Below are 21,056 nucleotides of genomic sequence, written 5' to 3'. Positions count from 1 at the left end.
TAAGCATATCATAAAAACCAAGACACACAGACACACTCCCCAGACACATGCCTGGTTGATACAACTAACGTTAGCGAGTAATCAAGCTATTTTGCTTGTCAGGACCGGGTACAGAAATCTCCTCAACATCCATATCTTATTTAGTATGATTGGAGAATGAAGAGCTCCCGTGACGAGAAAAAGCCGCATACTTTGATAAATTAACTATACTTACACATCAGCCGGAGTATTGAAGGATAAGAAGTGAAATAGTGGTGAATGTGGTGCACTGAGGTAGCTAGTAACCCGACTTTCCTTCCTCCCCTAAGGGGCTATCTGCTTCTATCCCTGTCGATATGACTATCAGCCTCGCTGTCTCCGCTCGTGCATCCTGCTAGCGCCCAGAAACCTCGCGCTCCGTACAATAACAAAAGAAGGAAGATATTGTGCGCGTGAGTGTCTCGCTGAGCACCAGCCAATGGGGCCTCCGGTCTCAAAGGGACGGCGGCTCTCAGCCAATAGTGACGAGGCTTTCACGGTGAAAGATTAACATATCAACGCGACTGTTTTTTTAAAGTGGCGCCGCGGAGATTACCACGCCCCTCTGCCCTTCCACACTGCTAATGACTAGTGATGTGTGTTGTAAGCTATTATCATTATTTTGTACATTTATTTAACTAGGCAAGTCAGTTAAGAACAAGTTCTTATTTCAGTGGGTTAACTGCCTTGTTCAGGGACAGAACGACACATTTTTACATTGTCAGCTCAGGATTCGATCTTGCACCCTTTCAGTTACTGGCCCAATGCTCTAACAACTAGGCCACCTGTCGCCCACGTAGGCCTACACACCACCCCAAGTTTGATGACTATTGTATTGTTAATTTTGTCCCTATTATTTTTTGCACCACTAAGCATTTCCCTGTTGTATTCTGCGCCCAGCACGGTGCACATGACAAGTAAACTTTGATTTGATTTGACCCTCATTTGTTAACTCTAAGGTCATTTTAGAGTGAAACTGAAGGGGCATGGCTAACAATGACAGACAACAAGGTACCATGGTGACAAATGGGGCAATTAGTACTCCACTTGTCTTGGGTAATACATTTGATCTACTGAACTCTAGAAAGGGTGTGATAACTTTTTTTCTAAACCAACCATCAAATCAAATGTTATTTGTCACATGCGCCGAATACAACCGTTGTAGACCTTACAGTGAAATGCTTACTTACAAGCCCTTAACCAACAATGCAGTTTTAAGAAAATACCTACAAAAAAATGTAAGAGATAAGAATAACAAATAATTAAAGAGCAGCAGTAAGTAACAATAGCTAGGCTATATACAGAGTCAATGTGCGGGGGCACTGGTGTCAAGGTAATTGAGGTAATATGTACATGTAGGTAGAGTTATTAAAGTGACTATACATAGATAAAAAACAGAGAGTAGCAGCAGCGTAGAAGGGGAGGGGGGTGCAATGCAAATAGTCTGGGTAGCCATTTGATTAGCTGTTCAGGAGTCTTATGGCTTGAGGGTAAAAGCTGTTTAGAAGCCTCTTGGACCTAGACTTGGCCCTCCAGTATCGTTTGCCGTGCGCTAGCAGAGAGAACAGTCTATGACTAGGGTGGCTCAAGTCTTTGACAATTCAATTTGATGGATGGAACCTTGGGTCAGGTGATGTACTGGGCCGTATGTTCTCACCTCCGTAGAGTCAGTACAATTCTGTTTTAATGTACCATTTGTATCATCAAATTTATTTATATAGCCCTTCGTACATCAGCTGATATCTCAAAGTGCTGTACAGAAACCCAGCCTAAAACCTCAAACAGCAAGCAATGCAGGTGTTGAAGCACGTTGGCTAGGAAAAACTCCCTAGAAAGGCCAAAACCTGGAAGAAACCTAGAGAGGAACCAGGCTATGAGGGGTGGCCAGTCTTCTTCTGGCTGTGCCGGGTGGAGATTATAACAGAACATGGCCAAGATGTTCAAATGTTCATAAATGACCAGCATGGTCAAATAATAGGTCTGGGACAGGTAGCACGTCCAATGAACAGGTCAGGATTCCAGGCAGAACAGTTGAAACTGGAGCAGCAGCACGGCCAGGTGGACTGGGGACAGCAAGGAGTCATCATGCCAGGTAGTCCTGTAGCATGGTCCTAGGGCTCAGGTCCTCCGAGAGAGAGAAAGAAAGAGAGAAAGAGAGAATTAGAGAGAGCATACTTAAATTCACACAGGACACCGGATAAGACAGGAGAAGTACTCCAGATATAACCCTAGCCCCCCGACACATAAACTACTGCAGCATAAATACTGGAGGCTGAGACAGAAGGGGTCAGGAGACACTGTGGCCCCATCCGATGATACCCCCGGATAGGGCCAAACAGGAAGGATATAACCCCACCCACTTTGCCAAAGCACAACCCCCACACCACTAGAGGGAACCGGCCAGGCAGAGACAGCAAGGGTGGTTCGTTGCTCCAGAGCCTTTCCGTCCACCTTCACACTCCTGGGCCAGACTACACTCAATCATATGACCCACTGAAGAGATGAGTCTTCAGTAAAGACTTAAAGGTTGAGACCGAGTTTGCGTCTCTCACATGGGTAGGCAGACCATTCCATAAAAATTGATCTCTATAGGAGAAAGCCCTGCCTCCACCTGTTTGCTTAGAAATTCTAGGGACAATTAGGAGGCCTGCTTCTTGTGACCGTAGCGTACGTGTAGGTATGTACGGCAGGACCAAATCAGAGAGATAGGTAGGAGCAAGCCCATGTAATGCTTTGTAGGTTAGTACTAAAACCTTGAAATCAGCTCTTGCCTTGACAGGAAGCCAGTGTAGGGAGGCTAGCAATGGAGTAATATGATCACATTTTTTGGTTCTTGTCAGGATTCTAGCAGCCGTATTTAGCACTAACTGAAGTTTATTTAGTGCTTTATCCGGGTAGCTGGAAAGTAGAGCATTGCAGTAGTCTAACCTACAAGTAACAAAAGCATGGATGAATTTTTCTGCATTTCTGGACAGAAAGTTTCTGATTTTTGCAATGTTACGTAGATGGAAAAAAGCTGTCCTTGAAACAGTCTTGCTATGTTCGTCAAAAGAGAGATCAGGGTCCAGAGTAACGCCGAGGTCCTTCACAGTTTTATTCGAGACGACTGTACAACCATTAAGATTAATTGTCAGATTCAACAGAAGATATCTTTGTTTCTTGGGACCTAGAACAAGCATCTCAGTTTTGTTCGAGTTTGCAGCCATCCACTTCCTTATGTCTGAAACACAGGCTTGTAGCGCGGGCAATTTTGGGGCTTCACCATGTTTCATTGAAATGTACAGCTGTGTGTCATCCGCATAGCAGTGAAAGTTAACATTATGTTTTCAAATGACATCCCCAAGGGTCAAGGTTAGGCTTTTTCAAGAGAGGCTTTACTACTGCCACTTTTAGTGAGTTTGGTACACATCCGGTGGATAGAGAGCCGATTATTATGTTCAACATAGGAGGGCCAAGCACAGGAAGCAGCTCTTTCAGTAGTTTAGTTGGAATAGGGTCCAGTATTCAGCTTGAAGGTTTAGAGGCCATGATTATTTTCATCATTGTGTCAAGGGATATAGTATTAAAACACTTGAGTGTTGTATGACATTCTGTGATAAGCAGTGCCACTCGCGTGGCATATGTGAGTGCAATTACCTCTACCTGAGCCTCAGGCTTTGTGGTATAGGTCATTAAACGATTGCTTCTGCACCGCAGATTGAGGATCGAGCCCCCTTCAGCTTTTCTCTAAGATACAATAAGAGTTATAGGCACAAAGAACTGTAGTGAAACTCTAACTCTCCATTGAAAGTGCCATACATACCTGTCTGCACAAATTCTCTCCAAATCCATGTTCAGGGAAATCCAGGGATATTCAAGAAAGTCAGGCCTGATCTGCAACACATACCACGGGCTGTACAGTCAGTGTACATCTTCACTTTGTCTCAGCCTTTCCGTTTCTCTCGAACTACCCCAACCTAAGATGACGCCACCATAAAACTAAAACTCGGGCCTCACCCAAACCATTTTGATCAATTCCTCTTCCACAAGCCTTCCCCTCTTGACCTCCGCCCCTCTCTCATATCCCTATCTCACATTCCCTCCGACTCTAGCTCAAACCCAACGGGGTCACCTTCAACCCCCCTTCTCTCATTACAAAACATTCAGTATTGACATTGGAGGCAGACATACCTTGCATTTTTATCACTGATCCAATTATGCAAGAGGGCAATGCTGATAAAGGTATTCAGACGAAGGACTTTTTAAAAAGAGAGGTGGAGCAATTCTAGCTCGATCTCATATTTGTTGGCTAACAATGACCATAGGAACTGACAAGAAAGCACAAAAAGATATGGGAGCAGGCTAGAGCAATAATAAATATAAAAAACATAGCCCATTGTTCTAACAACAGGTTTGAACAGTTGATTGTCTTTTTGGTCCTAAATTATCACAATCAGTGATGTCACTGATGGTCAATATACACTCACCGGACAGTTTGTTAGGTAAACCCATCTAATACTGAGCCCGATCCCCCCCTTTGCCTCCAGAACAGCCTGAATTCTTTGGGGGAATTCTACAATGTGTTGGAAACGTTTCACAGGGATAATGGTCTATGCTGACACAATGGCATCAAGCAGTTGTTGCCGATTGGACGGGCGTACATTCATGCTGCGAACTGCCCGTTCCAGCTCATCCTAAAGAAGCTCTATTGGGTTAAGGTCTGGGGACTGGCCAGGCCACTTAAGTAAACTGAACTCACTGTCAAGTTCCAGGCAATGTTTTTCCACTCCTCAATTGTCTAGTGTTGGTGATCGCGTGCCCACTGGAGCGGCTTCTTCTTGTTTTTAGCTGATAGGAGTGGAACCTGGTGTGGTCGTCTGCTGCAATAGCCCATCAATGACAAGGATCAATGAGTTGTGCATTCCGAGATGCCGTTCTGCACAACACTGTTGTACAGCGACGTTATTTGTCTGTTTGTGGCCCGCCTGTTAGCTTGCACAATTCTTGCCATTCTTATTCGACCTCTCTCATAAACAACCTGTTTTCGCCCACAGGACTGGACTTTGTTCCACCTTTTTAAGTAAAACATAAACACAGTAATGCGTGAAAAGCCCAGGAGGGCGGCCGTTTCTGAGAGACTGGATCCAGTGCACCTGGCACCGATGATCATACCATACTCAAAGTCGTTTACAGTAGGTTACTCGTTTTACCCATTCTAACTTTCATTCGAACAGTAACTGAATGCTTTATGGCTGCTTTATTCAGCAAGCCACGGCCATGTGACTCACTGTCTGTAGGAGCGATCCATTTTCGGGAACAAGGTGGTGTACCTAATAAATTGATCGGAGTATCCTACAACGCTGTCTCTCATGGCATGACAACACAATTATTTAAGATCAGTATACCCACATAAACATGAGTTTTATACACCACACAAGGTTTGTTTGTGAGAAAAACGGAGTTGGTTGAGATTTGTGATTAGAATTACAGAGCAGAATTTGAATTAAATCACATTTTTTAAGGTGTCCTTGAAGTTTTACTGTCAAAATGCTTGAAAACAGTTGAGAAGAAGGATACCGGCTCACCACCATCTTCCACTTTGATACTGATCTGTCATCTTGAACCAATTAAAACTGTTTGTACAAAACTTAAAAGTAAATATTTGACTACAATAACACATTTCATTGTGGAGTCAGACCACTCCCATAGAACCCAAATAATTGTACAGATTTGCTCTGATTGTCTACACACACATCATACAACCATGTAATGACAGTAGTACTAAGACAGTTTCCTTATACTCTGTTAAAGTGTATAAACTGTATTATATGTGCAATTCATAATACAGACCAAAAAAAGGGTGATGCTTCTGTTTTATTCAATAGCAACTAAGTACAGAAGTTGTCATTAACATATTTTGTATGGTTAGGTAATACTGCACTGTTGGAGCTAGAAACATAAGCATTTTGCTGCACCTGCGATACCATCTGCAAAATATGTGTACGCGACCAATAAAATTAGATTCGACATTGAGAAAAAAAGTTTTGACAAACCATATTAGGCAGGGTTGCATATCAGTTGCTGCTAGAAGCGTGAAACAGTGACGGCTCTGTTTCCGTACATTCCTTGCATCTTTATTTTCCTGCACTACATTTGTTTTTTCCTGCCGGGTCTAGTTACTTAGTCCACAGTGACAAAAATACTTCACCCTGTGGCCATAGCTTTGAATGGAATGCAGAGGCATCCATACACATATTCTGGAAAGAGAGAGGGTTGTAAAAACCAGTAGGCCCAAAGCACTCCAGCAGTGTAAACACATTTCTTTGCATAAGATTATTATTTCCGATTCCAATTTTAGCTTGCGCAATCTTAACATTTGATCAAGTTGTGTACGTTTTTGAAGCAAAGCACCCCTGATTCCAATTGCCTTTGGCTTATTGTAAACTAGTAGTTTGTGACTACACAAGACACGTACACATTGCTACAACAGCACAAAGCAGAGATGTGAGGTTGGCGTTTAAGCAGGTAAACTGAGTATTGCTTTAATCTGTGAGAATTGAAAGAGAACTTGTCACTAGTAACTTGTTGGGACCCCAACGCCCCCGTAAACATTTGAATATGTTTGAAAATAATAGTGCCCCTTGTGTGCACTGACTAATACCGTATTTCCTGGTATGGTACAAGAACGGTATGAATATCTGGATACTGCCCAACCTTAGTGGAGAGTTCATGAAAACTTTATTCAGTCCAGGACACAGGCAGACAAGCTCAGTGTTGTTATTAAGCAGTTTTTTTCCAAGCTGAGGAGTGGGGCATGGTTTACTGGTCATGGTTTACTGGGCGACCGAGGCGTGAACGCTCCGGAGGTCTCCAGCATGGTCTTCCGACGCACTGTCTCTTTGGCGACGTTGTGATTGAGCCGTCGCAACCGTTCCTAGAGAGATGGAGAAAGAGTGAAACTCAAGTGAGCATTGAAAGTCAGTAGCTTGACATAAAATACCACCCGAGCGGCATGAATTCAAAAGGCACCGAACAAAGCAGAATTGCCATGCCCATTGGAATTAAGGTATAGATAGATACATGGGATGAACACCACGTCACTGAATTTGACAGTGACACACATACAAATAGAGTGTTAGATACAAGGACAGGAGTAAAAGAAGGCCCACAAAATAGTGTAAGACACTGCACAGGCAAAGAAAGAAAGCATCCAAGCTCTTGCTTTGAGCCACTGACCTGAGCATTCTGTAGTATGTTGTTGACCAGCACCACCCTGCGTCTCGCATTCAGCAGCTTTTTCACATAGGGGTCCAGATCTAGCACCACCTTCTGGTGCTCATTTATCCTGCACAGCTCTAAAAATGAAGGGATGAGATGAGGATGACCGACAGGATGATTGGCTAATCTCATAAAGAAAATGGATAAGGCAGCAGTCATTTTGGTAAGGTATTCAGCTGTTGTTCATGCCTTCAAATTTGTCAGATTGATTCTGTATATAATTAAAAGCAATGTATTGTTATGACCTCATGAGAACCAGGCAGCACAGGAGCTTGTACAAGCCTTACACACAAGCTTCAAAACCTGTGGTTATACTAGTCACATCACAGCAGCCTCTGCCTGTCTCACACAGGGGTTTCCATGGGCTTGGCTTTCTTTCACAAGGTCAAGTGCATTAACCTGGCACCCGTCCACTTCCCTGTTCCCCCGGGAGTGCATATTAAGCATGTAAAAGTGAATAGTTTTACCTGTAGCTAGATTGTCTATGTGTTCTCGTAGTTCCACCTGGCTTTCCCTATAACAAAAAAACAACACAATAGCATTATAAATACAGAAATATAGTAAAGTAACAAATCGTGACTACTACAACAGACGGAGTGGTTACCGCAGAAGACATTGATAGCTGTAGCCTAGGCCTACAACAAGTAACAAATGAATGAGGAAAGGACACATTCAGAATGTCCCTCCATAAAAACAGGACACTTCGAGACAATTGATTTTTCGTAGCAGGTTAGGAGAGCATTTTCTCTCACCCTAACCCTTTTCCTAACCTTAACTCTCTAACCTGCTACGTTAATTATCTTAACCTGCTGTGTACGTTCTCCTAGCCTGCCATGAAAAAGTATGTAACTGAGCTACCAACACAGAGAATAGTGAGGCACTGGACAGAAGAAGCAGACTCAAAGATGCAGGACGGTTTTGAGGATACTAATTGGAATATGTTCATCCACCCAGGACTCATCCATCAACATTGAGGAATATACAGTCAGTCACAGGCTTCAATAGGAAATGTGTTGATGATGTACCCACAATAACAATCCGAACATACCCCAAACAAAAACCCTTGGTGAACGGAGATATCCGTACCATTCTGAGAGCTCGTACTGCAGCATTCAATGTCAGCAGAACGAACCACGATGACTCGGTGGCCAGCAACATGTACAGGGCAAGCAGGTACAAGCTCCACAAATCTATTAGGGATGCAAAAAGACAATACAGACTCAAACTTGAATTTATGTTAGAGAACACAGACTCGCAACACATGGGACAAGGACTACAGACTATCACGGACTACAAAGGCAAATCCAGCTGTGTGATGCCAACTGGAGAATCCATCTCAGACGAGCTTAACACATTCTATTCCATCCAGGAAGGACGGCCAGGCGTATTCTCAGACATCTTCAACCTGTCCCTGTCCAGGCTTCGGTCCCCACCTGCTTCAAGGAGCCCACCGTCATCCAAGTGCCCAAGAAAAGCAAGGTGACATGGCCAAATGACTATCACCCAGTCATTATAAAGTGCTTGAAGAGGCTGGTCACGGCTCAAATTAAAGCCAGCATGCCAGGCACACTGGACCTGACCGCAAGGCCCCCTAACAGGTGGTGAAGACGACCCAGTACATCACTGGGACCGTGCTCCCACCCATCCAGGACATCTACTCAAAACGGTGCCTGAGGAATGCCCACAGAACCATCAAGAACCCCACACATGAGCTGTTTACTCCCGATACAGTCCGCCTGACGGTAAGGAACACGAGGTCTGATACCAAGAGGCTCAGAGACAGTTTCTATCTACAAGCCATCAGACTACTGAACACTTGAACTGGACTGACCACCTGCTCTGATTCCCCACACCTTAGCACACATGCACTCACACACACATTCATGCTTCAGATATCTTTAAAAAATAAAATAAAAAAGTAGGGGCATGGATCAGAAAACCAGTCAGTATCTGGTGTGACCACCATTTGCCTCATGCATTTGCCTCGTGACACATCTGCTTTGCATAGAGTTGATCAGGCTGTTGATTGTGGCCTGTGGAATGTTGTCCCAGTCCTCTTCAATGGCTGTGCAAAGTTGTTGGATATTGGCGGGAACTGGAAAATGCTGTCGTACAGGTCGACCCAGAGCATCCCAAACATGCTCAGTGGGTGACATGTCTGGTGACTATACAGGCCATGGAAGAACTGGGACGTTTTCAGCTTCCAGGAATTGTGTACAGATCCTTGATGAACGGTTCGACAATGGGCCTCAGGATCTCGTCACGGTATCTCTGTGCATTCAAATTTACATAAATAAAATGTTTCTCTATTCTATATCGAAGTGGCGTGTTTTAAGGGAATCTCCCTCCCTGGGACTAAACCCCTCCCTCTGCAACTGGATCCTGGACTTCCTGAGGGGCCGCCCCTCAGGGGTGCGTGCTCAATCCCCTCCTGTACTCTCTGTTCACACATGACTGCATGGCCAAGCACAACTCCAACACCATCCTTAAGTTTGCCGACGACAACAGTGGTAGGCCTGATCATCGATAACGATGAGACAGCCTATAAGAAGAAGGTCAGAGACCTGGCAGTGTGGTTCCAGGATAACAACCTCTCCATCAACGTGATCAAGACAAAGATGATGATTGTGGACTACAGGAAAAGGAGGACCGAGCACGCCCCCATTCTCATCGAGGGGGCTGTAGTGGAGCAGGTTGAGAGCTTCAAGTTCCTTGGTGTCCACATCACCAACAAAGTATCATGGTCCAAACACACCAAGCCCCCTGTGAAGAGGGCCCAACAACTATTTTTACCCCTCAGGACACTGAAAAGATTTGGCATAGGTCCTCAGATCCTCAAAAAGTTCTACAGCTGCCCCATGGAGAGCATCCTGACTTGTTGCATCACCACCTGGTATGGCAACTGCTCAGCTTTGGACTGCAAGGCACTACAGAGGGTAGTGCATACTGCATACAGCTCAGTACATCACTGGGGCCAAGCTTCCTGCCATCCAGGACCTCTATACCAGGCGGTGTCAGAGGAAGGTCCAAAAGATTGTCAAAGACTCCAGGCACCCTAGTCATAGACCATTCTCTCTGCTACTGAACGACAAGCAGTACCGGAGTGCCAAGTCTCGTACCAAAAGGCTTCTTAACAGCTTCTAACCCCAAGCCAAAAGACAACTGAACAGCTAATTAAATGGCTATCTGGACTTTTCGCTGCTGCTACTCTCCATTTATTATCCATACATAGTCACTTTACCTCTACATACATGTAAATATTACCTCGACAAACCTGTGCCCCCGCACATTGACTCTGTACCCCCTGTATATCAAATAAAAGTTAATTTAGCCTCACTACCGTTATTTTATTGTTGCTCTTATATATATATATATATATATACTATTATTTTTTTTAATTTATGTATTTTTTAAAAACATTTTCATTTTATTTTAACTTCAGTTGATTTGAGTAAATACTTTAACACGTTCTTAAAACTGCTTTGTTGGTTAAGGGCTTGTAGGTAAGCAACTTTTGTATTCGGCGCATGTCACAAATACAATTTCATTTGATTTACAAGGGAAGGAGGGGCTGGATCACGGGACTGTCATGATGATGGAATTAGTTTATTGCCGCATTCTAAACAACTGGGAACTCTCCGACTTCGATTTCAGTTCGTTCAAGACGACTGAGACTATCGGAAGAAAACCGAGCTCCAACTGAGATGATTTATTTTGAACGGTCATGCAACACGGAATTCCAAGTCGGGAACTCGGGACTCTTTTCAGAGCTCCGACTTTCCACCTGGAAATCTGACCTCGTTTGTTCCGAGTTGTCTTGAACGCACCATATGTGTCTAGCAAGCTAACTAGCTGTGATTGAAGGGAACAGTATCTAGCAAGCACAATTGAAGTTGAAGCAAAAATCTTGCCAGCTACCCACCTCACTGAGTGCACATGAAGATCAAGCTGCTGGACAGCTGGTTTCAAGAGGCCAAGCAGTCCCTCTGCAATTGCATCTTTCCCTGAGGGAGTCTCCACAACAGCTAGGGCAGCCATTCCTCTTCCAGAACCAGAAGTGATAACAAGAAACGCAAAGCACGCCAGGAAGTAGCTTTGTGACGTAGCTGTAAAGCCTCTCCATTTTCCGTCGTCAGGTAGTTAGCACCATTTTGTAAGGAAAGGAGAGAGGGAGAATAGGCTGGCCTCAGTTTATATATACATTTTTAAGCATATACTGTTTTAATCACTGTAGCTAGCTAGTGTAGTTCGTATTTTAGTAGTATCCGTAAGAGCAAGGTGAAATAAAACATCTAGTGAGTAGTGGATCCAGATCTGTCGGTTGTAACTAGCTTAACGTTCGCTGCTAACGTTAACCGCTCAAGCTAAGGAGCTTGCTAGCAAAGTGATACACGAGTATCGGCAAAACAAGCAACGATCAAAGTGAGTTTACCAATAGTCGCCTATTGGACTTGTTTGAGACAATGTTGACTGTTTTTAGTTAAATATTTCATAACTAGCTACGTTGGTGAATAATGTTCAGGCTCGATAGGACGCCAGCCTTAACTTCAGTTTACAGGCTCCTATTGCTTTTCGCACAGTCACAGCATACTTAGTTAATTAGCTAGTAAACGTAGTTAGCTAGCTTTCGTAGTTGTCCCGTCTCTCGTTGGCATTCCGAAGCAGTGAAGTCGAATCATTTGCTACATTTGTTTTATGAACTGTACGTGTATATTGTGCCTTTCGGGAAAATCCGTGATATGTTTATTTCGAGCCCGTGGCGTGGCCCTTTTGCGTCTTTTCTTCAAATTATTTATCCAACATTAACGTTAGTTGGTAAATGACAGGATACTAGCTAACTGCATACCAGAACTAGTCAAACGCAAGCTAACTGTCTACTAACTAAGCTGACCATTTTGCCAGCTAAATATAATGGATTATTATGAAACTAGCTATTAACCTCTGAATTTGACCTACCCCACCCTCCCTACCCCTTTCTTTCCCTCTCATATGTTGCTGGTTCCAAAGAGTTCCAGTGAAGTCAAAATGAGTGCTCCCTCCTCCCAAAAAGTTGTGCTGAAAAGCACCACCAAGCAGTCCCTGAATGAGCGGTGAGACGCGCTACGCACCCTGACAGCACTAAGCGAGGCGAAGGTCGAAAAAGTGGTACAGACGGCCCTAGTGGGCTCTACTACGGAAGGCCACTGTTGGGGACCAGACATGGACGCTAGGCTGCCCGGGGCAGACGTGTGCGCTGCTCACTCAAAATGCATGCCATATTCACTCTTTGCTGACATTAGAAGTTTGGAGTGCCTTTTGTGTGAGCAGCGCACACTTAGACCCAAGGAGAGAGGGTAACAGTGATGCTTGGTAAGGCGATGGCCCAGAATGGGCACAGGCCGCACTCCTGATATGCCCCGGCACTCCTCCTCTCTGTGTGTCACACATTGGTGCAGTCCCAAAATATACTGTACATATGGGAGAGGAGACACCAAACCAACGAAAAGGGAAGGGTTCACCCTCCCGCTCCTCTCCCACCCTCTCTCTACACACACACAACTCTCTCTCAACTAAATTACTGTTTAGCCATTTTGTGTCCTTTTCCTCTTCTTTGCTACCACTTTCATTTTCAGTTCTCTGTGCTCTGAAGTCTTTCTGTGAGACTAGGTGCCCAGTCCTAGCCCGGACGTGACCACCCCCCCCTCCCCCCTTTCCTTGCTCTTCTCTCCCCCTTTTCCTTCTATTCTCATATGTGTGGTGTGAGCACAAGGCACGGTCCGGGCTGTAAGTGGCTGGGTTGCCAGATACCCCTCCAGTCCTGGGCCTCCAACCTCTGCCAGGCCTTTTTCGCAGGCTGATGCCATCAAAACAGGGTGGCGTGGAGGCCTGTAAGTGGCAATCACTCTCCTCTCTTGTCATCCACTTTCCTTTCTCTGTTTTCTCTTCTGCCTTTCTCATTCTTGTCTTCCAATCTGTCCCATCTGTTCCAGTGTTTCTTCTGCTTTTTCTATCTTTCCACTTTTGTTTTATTTTAACCTAAAATGTGCTGAATTGCTTCCAGAAAGCATTTTGGGTTGTCAAATACTTAACAATGAGAGAGAGCTAAACAAAGAGAGTGAGGTGCCAACAAGCGGGGCATTCATAACACACACCACAGCTCCTGTGGCCGTGTCCATGGTATGAGAATTGACTTGATTTGGAACCATCCCTCCCCCTCCGTATCCTCTCTCTCTCTCCCTCCTTTTACCCCTTCTCTGTCCCGCTCCCCCTCCCCTCCAAAGCTTCACTACCATGCTGAAGAACAAGGCGCCGACAGCGGTGAGTGTACGAGCTACCATGCAGCAGCAACACATGGCCAGTGCCCGCAACCGCCGCCTCGCCCAGCAAATGGAGAACAGGCCCTCTGTGCAGGCTGCTCTGCACCACAAGCAGGTGAGACCAGGTGATCCAGCTCAATTAGTATTTCTGCAATTCCTCACCTTCTTCTCAACAGTATTGGAGGAGACGGTCCAAGTCCCTTCTCTCGGGCCTTCTTCTCCAGTGCATTTTGAGGAGGAATCGGGGAAAGATGAATTGAGAGCGCCAAATGGGGAGATATCTGAAGCAGGGTAAACAGGTGAGATTGCGAGGGGAATGGCACACCGGAAACAGGCCATGTTCTACAAATGTGTAAGAAGGAGATGGGGTACAGGAAAAAGGCTACACATAATCAATAGATATTAGGAAATGCTTGACGCAAACCTAGAGTGCACCATAGAGAAAAGGTTAATATACAGTTTGGTGTGTTTGGGTCAAGCACTGAAGTGACAACTTGACAAATGCAGCACAGGAGTTCAACACCTCCCTATCCCTGCCACTTGGTATCAACCTTCCACCTAACCCTCCCAGAGCCTGAAGCAGCGCCTGGGGAAGAGCAACATCCAGGCCAGGCTGGGCCGGCCCATCGGGGCCTTGATGCGGGGGGGTGCTGGCGGCCGGGGATTCGCTGTTGGAGGGATGCGGGGGATGACGAGAGGAGGCCTGCGAGGTCGCGGCAGAGGAGCCCTGAGGGGCGCTATGGCTCTGAGAGGTGAGCATTTGGTACCATACAGCAAAACCTACTGCTACAATGTTAGAACTGAAAACATTGGCTTCATAAATTGTTGAAAGACATTTGACGAGACATTTCATGATTTCTCAGAAATGTTCTACTCTGGGACTGGAATATACTTTCCACAGTGATGTCCAGGCTTTTCAGTATGACTCTTACTTTTTTGCACGTGGGAAAGGCAAACTTTATTATTTTAAGGGGTGACGTGATCTCATCTGTAAACTAGCTTGAGCAAATACACCCTGCTGAATTGAATGGAATAGTCCAGGTGGATCTGTCACAGTATTTATTTTTTTCTTTTCTTCTTTATTTAACTAGGCAAGTCAGTTAAGAGCAAATTCTTATTTTCAATGACGGCCTAGGAACAGTGGGTTAAATGCCTGTTCAGGGGCAAAACAACAGATTTGTACCTTGTCAGCTCGGGGGTTTGAACTTGCAACCTTCCGGTTACTAGTCCAACGTTCTAACCACTAGGCTACCCTGCTTCGCCCCCTGGTTTATTATCCATCCCCTCAACCTGAGGGAATGTGGTTGTCAATCATCGTGACTCCACCATCCATAAACCCCCTGCTTTCCTGGTTGGTCCGGCACCTGTTGTGCTACTGAGCATGTGGTGACAAATCTAACAGCTGCACTGCCCCTGCTTATCCACAGTCACCCCACACCCACTTCTACACACTCCCGGTGGAGGGGATTGGGGATTTTGGACTCCATTTAGACAACAAAAAAATGACAGTAATACTTCAAGTGAAATTCATTTAAATACGTCCCGGTTTAGAATGTAATGGTGCAGATACAAGATGTGCACCGTGGTCACATATATGTTGCATATAATGCATAACTGTGGCATTCCAGGATTTAAAAATAGCATTTGAAGTGATATTAGTGCACTTTCACTGTAGAACAAATTGTTATTCAGTCAGAATACCCCATGCCTAGTTAGAACAGAAGTAAGTGACTTGAGGCAAGGCACCCAGCAAACACCTCTAACCTGTCTGTCATGGCTAACGTAAAACAAGTTGGAGTATAAATTACATGCGTAACATGTTTTACCCTTCCATAGAATTTGAATACTTAAGCTGCTTTAGTTAAGTTGGTGGCTGAGATGTGGGTCAATGATGGGCATATAAAAAGTTTGTGTTCACTTGACAACTTTGTTCTTAAACTGAAACGTGGTAAGCTAAGTCACTAGTTAACTCCTCCTTTGTTACATCCTGTGTCCTGATAGGGAATCGCCTTTCCCCAGGCATGGGCCAGATGCGTGGCAGAGGGGGTCCAGGCCGTGTGGCCCTCCGTAGAGGGATGCGTCAAAGAGGTGGTCGTGGAGGTGCCTTTGGCAGAGGAGCTGGAAGAGGAGTGGGAGCCAGGGGTAAGGAACTGGATTCAGAGTTCGGATTCATTTCATCTGTAAATTGACACATCAGTCTACCTCAAGATTCTTGTTTACATGAACACTTATACAGCAAACATTTTGTTAACGCATTGTGATTCCATCTTTAAAAAATTTGGGGGGTGTGTTGACCACCATCTTTCCCTCCAGGACGAGGTGGTCTGCGTGGGCGTGGTGGCTTCGCTGGCAGGGGTGGTGGCCGCGGTCGCGGGGGTGGAAGAGGAGGCCGCGGCAGGGGAGGTGGCCCAGGAATGACCCGCGAGCAGCTGGACAACCAGCTTGACGCCTATATGTCCAAGACCAAGGGCAACCTGGACGCTGAGCTGGACGCGTACATGGCCCAGGCTGACCCAGAGGGCATGGAGTGAACAAGGACCTCCACCGCGAGCGTAGGGACTCCTTCAATAGGCCCACACTGAGACAGTGCTGATAACATGAAAGACGCAGAGAGAAGCTTGTATAGTACTATTACACCAAACAAATGTAATGATAAATGCACTTACGTAAACTCTGTGCACTGTCTCACATTACATGGATAAAATTTGTGATGTGATCACAACCTCTGCTTGAATATAAAACTCACATTCACTGACGCACATGCATACAAACACACTTGTTCTAAAATTGTGGGCCTATGAAGAGAACTGTTCGAAATTGAACTTTTTCCTGAATGTGGACTTGACCATTCTATCAGTATCAGTACAAAGTAGACTCGCACCGGCACAGTTTGAAACCTTTTTCCTGTGTGTGCATGAAGAATGCAAAGATCTTTTAAACTTGAATGGACGACACTGACCGGAGTAGACTTAAAGAACCAACATCATCAACGCTCCTGAAATGCCTGCTTTTTGGACCAGAATCTCTTGGCAGAATCTGTTTTGAAGCTGAATTGGGACTATTACCGAACTTTGTGTCTATGTCCATATGGTTAAAAGTGCTTTAGCTCCATCATGTCTAACTAGCATCCACTTCTTATATTTCGTAAACCTATTTTTTACTGCCATGTTTTTATGTTAGGATTTGTATTTAGTAGTGGATGCTCCTTTTACTGTGTTAGCAGAAGTGTACAAGGACGTGACTCTCGGGTAGAAAAATCAAATGAAAATTACAAGGGGAATTCTAGAAAAATCTTGTGTTTTTATTCTATTTAACGCCACCATCTTAAGCTTTGCTTCTGGAGAATTTAAATATGTTGCTGTCTTTGGTTGAAACTCCCCTAACAGCATTTTATGGATGCTTGTCATACCAAATAAGCAACTACACGAGATGCTAAATATTTCAATCCAAGTTGCAAAGGTGTGCGAGTGGTCTCTTCCTCCCCCCCTGGTGTCAATTGTAAGAATTTGAGATGGTCTATAAAAAAACGGGTTGTTGTACACCACTCATAAAGTGAGTGAAAATGTTTTCAGATTGTGTCCAACTGGATGAAACTAAACTCCAAATGCTATGTAATTCCCTCTCCTTCCAACTGGTTATTGTCATAGAATAGAGAATAAACGTTCATCTTCTTTTAACATAGTAGTTGTTTGGGTATTGGTTCCATCACACGTTCTCTCAAGACTAATACACTGCGAGCGCTTGGTTAAATCACCATACACTCACTGGCCAGCTTTTTAGGTACACCATCCCTTACCCGAAAATGGATTGCTTTATAAAGCAGACATGGATCGAGTTACTGTTCATCATAATGTTAGAATGGGGAAAAATGAGTGACCTAAGCAACTTTGAACGTGGTATGATTGTCAGTGCCAGATCCAAATTTCCTTAACAGCCGGCCTCCTGGGCTTCTCACGCATGGCAGTGTCGAGGGATTGCCGAGAATGGTGCAACAAACAAAACATCCACTCAGAGGCAGTCATGTGGGGGGGAAAAAAGCTTGTAGATAAGGTCAGAGTATGGCAAGCTAATGGGGGCCACAAACAGACAAATAACGGAGCGGTACAACAGTGTGAACCCTGACCTCAACCCCTTCGAAAACCTTTGGGATGAATTGGAATGCCAACTGCGAGCCAGGCCTAATCGCCCAACATCAGTGCCCGACCTCACTAATGCTCTTGTGGCTGAATGGAAGCAAGTCCCGCAGCAATGTTCCAACGTCTAGTGGAAAGCCTTCCCAGAAGAGTGGAGGCTGTTATAGCAGCAAAGGGGGGACCAACTCCAAATTAATGCCCATGATTTTGGAATTCGATGCGCAGGTGTCCACATACTTTTGGTCATGTAGTGCAATTTGTAAAGGACCTAAGTACAAGTTAATTCTACTTCTGATCTTATATTTTAACAATACCATAAGTTCCTCTGTAGCAATTGTAATTATTCTATAGTACAACATTGCATTGTAGTTGAGATTAGTGTTTTTTTTTTCTTCTTGAACAGTCCCTGTAATTAAAATGTCTCAACTCATAGCTTTATCACACAGCAATTCATTATGTAACGGTTAATACATCATTTGAATAATTACAGGGTTACTACCCAAACAACACTATAAATTACCTTTGTTGAAAGCCTAATGGTCTACTTATTGGTAGATCTTGTCGATAAAAGTGCATGTCCGTGATTTTGAATAGTCAAGAATATGCACGCATTTCAATATATTCTCCCCTATGTATTTATTTGGACAGTGAAGCTAAAACCTTTAATTTGTCTATACTCCAGCATAGTCCCCCCATTTGAAGGTGTCATAAGTATTTGGACAAATTATAGTGTAGTAAATTTTGTAAAAAGTTTAGCATTTGGTCCCATATGCCTATTTACTAACACAATAAGTGAATTTGTCCAAATAATTATGACACTTTCAAATAGGGGGACTAGATACACAAAGTGCTTTCATTTCTAAAACTACAACATATGTATGAAAATACTCTAAAACAAAACCTTTCAACCTTTGATCTCAAATCCAGGTTTTCTGTCAAAATAAATAGGCAGGGGAGTGTATGAGTTTGACATAGGGGGGGGGGGGGCATTGGGGTCGCCTTTTTCTTTTTTTTTTAACAATGAGGGTAGAAATATGTCCTTACTGGCCCTCCAACACAACACTTCCAGCAGCATCTGGTCTTCCAGCCAAGCGTTGACTTCATCAAAAGATGACAATTTCATACATTTGCAATGAAGTTGGATTGTTGGGTACCTGTAATTAGTAGGCAAATTGCTTCGTCTTTGAGTAACCTAGTTGATAAATTTCACTTCAATGTGAAAGAATGCAAATGAAAACAGATTATTGCCATTTTGATTGTGACTTGTCAATTAACCTGTCATACTTTTTGTAAAATGGTTTTAGTGTCTATGTATTTGAACATCAATCTAAATAAAGAGAATAAGCTAAACATATTGTCAAAATTCAAGAAAACGCCCAGGTGAGGATGGTTGCTATCCATCAACCTCTGGGTTATGGGCCCAGCACGGTTCCGTTGCGCCACTCTACCCCAGTCGGCGTTAAGAAGATCCTGGATATTTATTCAGTCTTTCTGATGGCAGTCTACACGTTGACATTATGCCTTTGTAGCCAGCAACAATGAGTTCCATTTTGGGTCCTGACTTCCGTCGGTAGCAGTACTCCATCCAGGGTTGCCATGTCCGCAGTTTTCTTAAACTTGGGCAACTTTGAAAACGAAGTCGCGGGTGAAAATGTAGACTATTGGTCGCGGGAAGCATGTTTTTATATATTTCGTTGTGACCTGCAGCTGCTCACTATTAAGCAGTGAGCTGGCTGTTACTGAGTGGGTGAATGGTGGGGAGAGGGGCGGAAGGTGTGTGTGTATTGAGATAGCGTTGCAACTTCGTGACAACTTTTTTACCAGTTGTAGGTAGGCTATTTAGATTGTCATCATGAAGTCACCTACCTACACTACAGGTCAAAAGTTTTAGATCACCTACTTATTCAAGGGTTTTTCTTTATTTTTACTAGTTTCTTCATCATATAATAATAGTGAAGACATCAAAACTATGAAAAAACACATGGAATAGTAACCAAAAAAGTGTTAAACAAATTAAAAATATACACTGCTCAAAAAAATAAAGGGAACACTAAAATAACACATCCTAGATCTGAATGAATGAAATATTCTTATTAAATACTTTTTTCTTTACATAGTTGAATGTGCTGACAACAAAATCACACAAAAATGATCAATGGAAATCAAATGTATCAACCCATGGAGGTCTGGATTTGGAGTCACACTCAAAATTGGAAAACCACACTACAGGCTGATCCAACTTTGATGTAATGTCCTTAAAACAAGTCAAAATGAGGCTCAGTAGTGTGTGTGGCCTCCACGTGCCTGTATGACCTCCCTACAACGCCTGGGCATGCTCCTGATGAGGTGGCGGATGGTCTCCTGAGGGATCTCCTCCCAGACCTGGACTAAAGCATCCTCCAACTCCTGGACAGTCTGACTGACCCACCGCCAAACCGGTCATGCTGGAGGATGTTGCAGGCAGCAGAACGTTCTCCACAGCGTCTCCAGACTCTGTCACGTCTGACACATGTGCTCAGTGTGAACATGCTTTCATCTGTGAAGAGCACAGGGCGCCAGTGGCGAATTTGCCAATCTTGGTGTTCTCTGGCAAATGCCAAACGTCCTGCACGGTGTTGAGCTGTAAGCACAACCCCCACCTGTGGACGTCGGGCCCTCATACCACCCTCATGGAGTCTGTTTCTGACCGTTTGAGCAGACACATGCACATTTGTGGCCTGCTGGAGGTCATTTTGCAGGGTTCTGGCAGTGCTCCTCCTGCTCCTCCTTACACAAAGGCGGAGGTAGCGGTCCTGCTGCTGGGTTGTTGCCCTCCTACGGCCTCCTCCACATCTCCTGATGTACTGGCCTGTCTCCTGGTAGCGCCTCCATGCTCTGGACACTACGCTGACAGACACAGCAAACCTTCTTGCCACAGCTCGCATTGATGTTCCATCCTGGATGAGCTGCACTACCTGAGCCACTTGTGTGGGTTGTAGACTTCGTCTCATGCTACCACTAGAGTGAAAAGCACCGCCAGCATTCAAAAGTGACCAAAACATCAGCCAGGAAGCATAGGAACTGAGAAGTGGTCTGTGGTCACCACCTGCAGAACCACTCCTTTATTGGGGGTGTCTTGCTAATTGCCTATAATTTCCACCTGTTGTCGATTCCATTTGCACAACAGCATGTGACATTTATTGTCAATCAGTGTTGCTTCCTAAGTGGACAGTTTGATTTCACAGAAGTGTGATTGACTTGGAGTTACATTGTGTTGTTTAAGTGTTCCCTTTATTTTTTTGAGCAGTGTATATATATTTGAGATTCTTCAAAGTTGCCACCCTTTGCCTTGATGACAGCTTTGTACACTCTG

The 21,056-nt window shown here is 44.4% G+C and overlaps 3 protein-coding genes across 10 annotated transcripts in view; 1 reads left to right on the top strand and 2 right to left on the bottom strand.

Annotated features, from left to right (window-relative positions):
* The window catches only part of LOC110496821 (mothers against decapentaplegic homolog 4-like), a 36,277-nt gene extending 32,218 nt beyond the window's left edge, over nucleotides 1-4,059 (bottom strand). For 3 of the 5 annotated variants that reach the window (XM_036952869.1, XM_036952872.1, XM_036952874.1), the window contains exon 1: nucleotides 3,821-4,059. In XM_036952869.1, coding sequence (XP_036808764.1) covers nucleotides 3,821-3,849 — 29 coding nt within the window. In that variant the 5' untranslated portion in view covers nucleotides 3,850-4,059. Of the gene's footprint in view, nucleotides 1-214; nucleotides 1,241-3,820 lie in introns of those variants that run through there. The other 2 variants (XM_036952870.1, XM_036952871.1) reach the window with 2 other exon arrangements.
* Nucleotides 4,060-5,852: 1,793 nt separating this feature from the next.
* On the bottom strand, nucleotides 5,853-11,353 carry LOC110496301 (SNARE-associated protein Snapin). Its single transcript, XM_021572120.2, has 4 exons — nucleotides 11,198-11,353; nucleotides 7,743-7,789; nucleotides 7,234-7,352; nucleotides 5,853-6,931 (listed from the first exon to the last, which is right to left on the bottom strand). The coding sequence occupies exons 1-4, from the start codon at nucleotides 11,311-11,313 to the stop codon at nucleotides 6,824-6,826; spliced, it is 390 nt and encodes a 129-aa protein (XP_021427795.1). The 5' UTR covers nucleotides 11,314-11,353; the 3' UTR covers nucleotides 5,853-6,823.
* On the top strand, nucleotides 11,147-17,252 carry LOC110496300 (chromatin target of PRMT1 protein). Of its 4 annotated transcripts, none has more exons than XM_021572119.2 (6): nucleotides 11,147-11,411; nucleotides 12,283-12,365; nucleotides 13,536-13,686; nucleotides 14,143-14,323; nucleotides 15,573-15,713; nucleotides 15,885-17,252. In XM_021572119.2, the coding sequence occupies exons 2-6, from the start codon at nucleotides 12,301-12,303 to the stop codon at nucleotides 16,100-16,102; spliced, it is 756 nt and encodes a 251-aa protein (XP_021427794.1). In that variant the 5' UTR covers nucleotides 11,147-11,411; nucleotides 12,283-12,300; the 3' UTR covers nucleotides 16,103-17,252. The 4 variants fall into 4 exon arrangements, 3 of the variants coding, with proteins under 3 accessions (XP_021427794.1, XP_036808762.1, XP_036808763.1); XR_005037488.1 differs by having other exon boundaries at nucleotides 11,403-11,697; nucleotides 13,536-13,696; XM_036952867.1 differs by having other exon boundaries at nucleotides 11,403-11,697.
* Nucleotides 17,253-21,056: the final 3,804 nt, after the last annotated feature.

Source organism: Oncorhynchus mykiss, chromosome 18 (assembly GCF_013265735.2).
Source record: "Oncorhynchus mykiss isolate Arlee chromosome 18, USDA_OmykA_1.1, whole genome shotgun sequence".
Lineage (NCBI taxonomy): Eukaryota > Metazoa > Chordata > Actinopteri > Salmoniformes > Salmonidae > Oncorhynchus > Oncorhynchus mykiss.
The sequence above is the reverse complement of the archived record's forward strand: the minus strand, read 5'-3'. Positions and strand labels throughout refer to the sequence as shown.